Here is a 5,270-nt window from a genome sequence, read left to right as displayed (position 1 = left end):
TTACTAAAATGTTTGGATTTCTACATTGATTAACACTACTTTAAAGCTTGCCAATACATTGTCATTCCTGATTAGCTTTTGCAGAGTGTTTGATGGGGACAAATTGTGTGTGAAGCATCAGACTCACTTCTACACATCACTGTTAACAGGCTGTGCACTCAAGGAGGTGAAAGTTAAGAGCCCTCATTCATCAGATAACGCTGCTCATTCATCTGGCTTATTCCATGTTATAATTTGAGTCACATTAGGAAGCACATTATGAGCGATTCCTGTGTGCTCAGGATAGGTTTAATTAGCACAAACTTCACTGCCTGTCACTTCCTAGCACCTTAATGTCAGTGAATCTGCTTTTTCTATAAAGGATTTGTTCATTAGTAGCCAAAATAGCAGCTAACTCTCTGTCAAACTGCAGATCATTTTATCAAATTGAAAAATGAACAATGAACTGCTGTCATTTTCCAGGTGTGTACTTGTAAGCATTTTGTCTTATATTTGATTTTTTTAAATATAGTAATTTTAATGATATGCTTTAAAGAGGCAACTTTGATCACTAATACGGTAAAAATTTCCTGACTGATATGAAAGAGTGAAATAAAGCAAGGCAAAAGCTATTTTCATTCAGTCCAAGAAAAATGCAAATCCTGCTTCCCTACCTACCTACCTATTTTTTTTTTTAATAAAATGTGTTTTAATTGTTTTCTTCATTGATTAATTAGCTAGTTCTCGATATAATGTGATGATGGTGATTGTCTAATCCCAAACCACTTACAACAATGGTCTCTAATAGCTTTGTCATGCAAGAAGAGACTATATGCTTCTTTGCCCTGACAGTGGCCTGTCCTAGAAACTGCTAAAAGCCCATTTAGAGAACTGAATGGAAAGGGCAGTGGAAACTACTGATAAGGGCCAAGAAGGGGACCTACTTGGTCAAATACATATGTCCCTAATGGTCAAAGCCTGCTTCTGCTGGCCTGCATCTTGCTCAGGTATTGCTGTATTTTCCAGTAACACTATATTGTGTAGGAAATGTTGAATGTGGTGCTTTATCAAACATTCAGTTTGGACACAGAAATTAACAAGAGCATGAGACTGCTTTTACTTTATCAAGTGTCTAAACCAGGGCTGGCTTCTAGGCTTTAGAGGGCTAGGTTCAGGAGTTACATTACAAACAACAACATGGCTCTTTATACATTTGGGTGGCAGCAGTGTGTTGCATAAGACAGAAGTGCTGAATATGGAGATGCTCCTCCCTGTAGCCTGCTGATGAGACGGTACTCCGGCCTGATGACCTGGGACAGATGTGTGTATATTTGCAACAAAAGAAATAAGGCTCAGTAATTGTTCCTTCTTTTTCTCTAGCTAAGAAGGAGGCAGGATTTAGAGAAATTTTCTTTTATCCCACTCAGTGGTTCCTTTTTTCCCTAATCACAAGGAAGTGTCAGAGTAAAACAGGCCCCTAGATAAAGCAAAGCTTCCCTTTAGAAGCTGTTCCTGGCCACTGGGAAACTATGCCTTTAGTAATTTATCCTTTGCTATCTCCAAAAATTATTAAATTAGTAATTATTAGTTTAAGAGTCTTCTGGTTATTAAAACCTGTCTTACCTCTAGCCAGGCCACCACAGTGGGCCCATCCCACTGGGCAAAAGGTAATCCCTTTCTCCGAGCTTCTTCTAGAAGTTCATGCCTGGAGTATATAGCAAAGATTAGTCAGATGATATGTAAAACATGTGGCTGTGCTTATTATTTTTAATGGCAATATTTAAATAGTAATAATCCTCTACATGACTTTTATGAGATAATACAAAATAACAGAATTCGTTCTTCCTTTGAGTAATAAAAGCAAATCATCCACTGCTTTGGTTAGGAGTAAAACACTGACATCTGCAAATAATTTTCCCAACATTTAGCCACTAAAATTCAAACACCAAGTGCTAATGGACTAAGAAAATGAATTATGTTATCTACAAATATCCTAGATCTTTACAAGAAGAATTTCCTTATATGCACATTCAAGAACACATTATGGGATCTAAACGTGGCTTCCACTAGCTGTACTTCTGCTTTCACCTTACTATTCAGTGCTTCCACTGAAACAAACAGCAGCAAACACCTGTATATAGAAGACAAACTTGCTCATTCTAATCCAATCCAATGATGTGTTTGGTTTTAGCATGTCCTCTAGGTTCAAAGGAAGAAACTAACTTTAGGAGTTAGTTCTTCTCCTAAACTATGAAATTTCTTCTCATTTGAAGAGAACTCTAAGGTAATTGGACTTCTATTACTAGAAAGCAATGCAAGGTGTGCAATTCAACAAATACACTTAATTTTGCTTATAATCTCTACTATTTTCAGTGAAAGTAAAATACCTCAATGACAAAAAGCAAATGGTTATCCTTGACCACAAAAAGATGAAAGCTTCTTGATGAATGCATTGTGAATTCATCGTCCAGTATACTGAGGCTTTAGAACTGAAACCCATTTACAAAACCAGTTTGAGATAGTTTATAATTGAGAGAGTAAGCAAGTGTTTAAATCAAAACTCAAAATGATATATATTTGGCAAGATCATATTGGAAAGCATAATCTCTGTTTCCTAGTGTGCCTTGATCTTATAAACATGATTAAAAAAAAATGTAGTATATGCATTGTTTAATTTGAGTGTGTGTCTTTCATACTTAGGAAAATTTATTCATATCATATATGAACTCCTTAATAAAGCATTTGATTATTTCCATACTAAAGACCAATTAATTGTTTATCATGTTGAACAATATTAATATGGCAAAATATATAATCTGAAATGGCTTTTCACATGAGGCCATTCTACATTTGTGATAGAGATGGTACCAACCAAAAATGCAGTGCATAAAAGAAATAAGGAGGAAAACAAAATTAATGTTTATCAGCTGAAGATACTCATAAATAAAGTGCTATTTCATCTGAAATAAAAGGAAGAAAAGCAATAGTGATTTCTGCATATAAGCTATTCAGCACCTGGGAAGGGACCAGCAACACTGGTGCCCTGAATTCAATTTAAAAACTGGAAAAGTGTCCCCACCTGGCTTGTTCTACCATCAATCATTCCCTTGGGGCTCCCAATGACATCCTTCATTAAAAAGCAGATTTGAATACCCTAATTTCACTGTGACAGATATAGAAATATGTTGAGGGATCAACCAACAAAACATCAGGATTTAACGAACATCTTTTGTGAATTTCAACTTGTGCTCCATGCAGAAAAGGGAGAACATGGACCCAGCTTTCCAAGAGCTATCTAGTTAGACAAAGCAAACATTTGAAATGGTTGAAAAACACAATACAATACACAAATAGCTGTTATAAACTTGGTGATGCACATTCTCAGGGCATAAGGATTTTGGAAAAGATGTTAATAGTAATGGAAACAATTGGTGAAGGCTTTGTGGCAACACAGCTAGCTCTGACGGGCAGGAAGGAAGGAGATGGGGATGTTATTCCAAGCAGGATTAGCAGTAGGAGTGGAGATGCAGAGGCAAGACTGAGCATGCAGTATGCGCAAGACTATTTAAATGCCTCCCCAGAGCCTGAGGGAGGTGTAATGTTATGTCCAATAGTGAAGGGAACTTTCTCAGACAAAAGTGCCATAAAAGAAGAAGAAACAAATACATGTATACAATTGTTTTCTGTTTCATTTGGTGAAAACAAAAACTAAGTAGATATGTACTAAACATCTAAGAAGCACATACCTTTTTCACAAATGAATTATATGAGTTGTATAAATCATTTTTAAAAGCTAGAAACATTTTTGAAACTTCTAACTAGTGTTCTGAAAAAAGTTATACCACACAAGCTAGAGTAATCCTTGTAAAATGTAAAACAAATTTTATCCCTTCTCTGCTCACAATCCTCCCATAGCTCTCCCTCCCACTGAGAAGATGAGCCAAAGCAGCTGTTAGGATTCACCCTCTCCTCCTCTTCCCTGATTCACTTCCTATCTCAGGCCCTGACTCACTTCATGCCAGCAACACTGGTCTCTTTGCTGTTTGTGGTAGTTCAGTTTGTGTGTCAACTTGTCTGGGCCTAGTTGAGTGGCTGGGCAGCTGGATGTAGTACTCCCCTTGATGACACTGGTAATCAACTCCATGGTGGAATCTACTGTGAGCAGTTGAGCAGCTGCCTTAGGGCTGTGGTCTGCTTCCTGTATATAAGCAGAAGCCTTGGGGAATGGTCTCTAGCTTATGGCATGCTTGAACCCTGCATGTGGCCATGTCATTGTTCAGCAGCCTGCCATGTTCTGCTGACCTGGGGACTTACAATGGACTTGAATTAATGAATGCCCTGCTGTGTGGTTTGGTAACATCAGGACTGTGTTTTTTTTCACTTGTCAACATTGGGCTTGGCAGCCTCAGCAGTCAGCAGCTGTCTGTGTGAAGAAATGCCTGTAGCTCCAGTGGGCCAGGAGCTGGAGGCAGAGCTGAAGCCTAAGGTTGAGGGGAATTCACCCAGCCCCTAGAGTCTGGCACTTTGAACTCAGACTTAAAGCCTCTAAATTGTAAGAATAAAATCCTGTTTCTTAAAGCCATCCCTTTTGTGGTATATTCCTGTCAGAGTGGCACTAGGTAACCAGAACACTTTGTGGAAACATGCCCGATCTCTTTGCACTTCAAAACATTTTGCACTTTCTGTTCCCTCTATCTGGAATCCTCTTCCCATTTATCTCCACATGGCTCACTCTCTCACCTATTTTAAATATATACTCAAAGATGACCTTCTCTATGAATGAATGTCTTCTTCCACACCTCCCTCCACAAGCATTCCTTTTATTTTATTTTTTGATTCCTTTTAAATTTTCCCCAGGGCACTTATCTTCTGACACACTGTGTAGCTTACTTGAGTTGTCACCCTTGACACAAATATAAGCTTAAAGAGAGCAGGAATTTTTCACAGATTTTGTTCAGCCATGAACTTGAGGCTCTAGAATAAAATCAGCCACAGAAGAGCTACTCAGGGAGTAGTTTTAAATGTTGAAAAGCATGTCAGCTAATATTAATATCTAGGTGCTTCTCTTTTCAGTAAATTTTGTCTATTGTTTTTCTTATCATTCAATATCTTTGCCAATCTCAAACCAAAAAAACAAACTCACTGCCATCATTTCGGATCGGACTCATAGTGACCCCTCTTTTGGTTTCCGAGGCATTATCACTATGGAAGTAGATTTGCCCAACCTTCTTTTCAAGGAGTGGCTGGTGGGTTTGAACCACTAGCCTTCTGGTTAGCAGTCAAATGCCTTA

The 5,270-nt window shown here is 38.0% G+C and overlaps 1 protein-coding gene across 1 annotated transcript in view; it reads right to left on the bottom strand.

The window, feature by feature from the left end:
• The window catches only part of PPFIA2 (PTPRF interacting protein alpha 2), a 643,396-nt gene that overhangs the window by 46,359 nt on the left and 591,767 nt on the right, over nt 1-5,270 (bottom strand). Inside the window, exon 21 of the mRNA XM_007953155.2 lies at nt 1,603-1,684. Within this exon, the coding sequence (XP_007951346.1) occupies nt 1,603-1,684 (82 nt within the window). The remainder of the gene's footprint in view (nt 1-1,602; nt 1,685-5,270) is intronic.

This window comes from Orycteropus afer, unplaced genomic scaffold, assembly GCF_000298275.1.
Source record: "Orycteropus afer afer isolate SDZICR_OR568_19922 unplaced genomic scaffold, OryAfe1.0 scaffold00375, whole genome shotgun sequence".
NCBI classification, from domain to species: domain Eukaryota; kingdom Metazoa; phylum Chordata; class Mammalia; order Tubulidentata; family Orycteropodidae; genus Orycteropus; species Orycteropus afer.
Note: the sequence above shows the minus strand (reverse complement) of the source record. Positions and strands in the feature narration are given on the sequence as shown.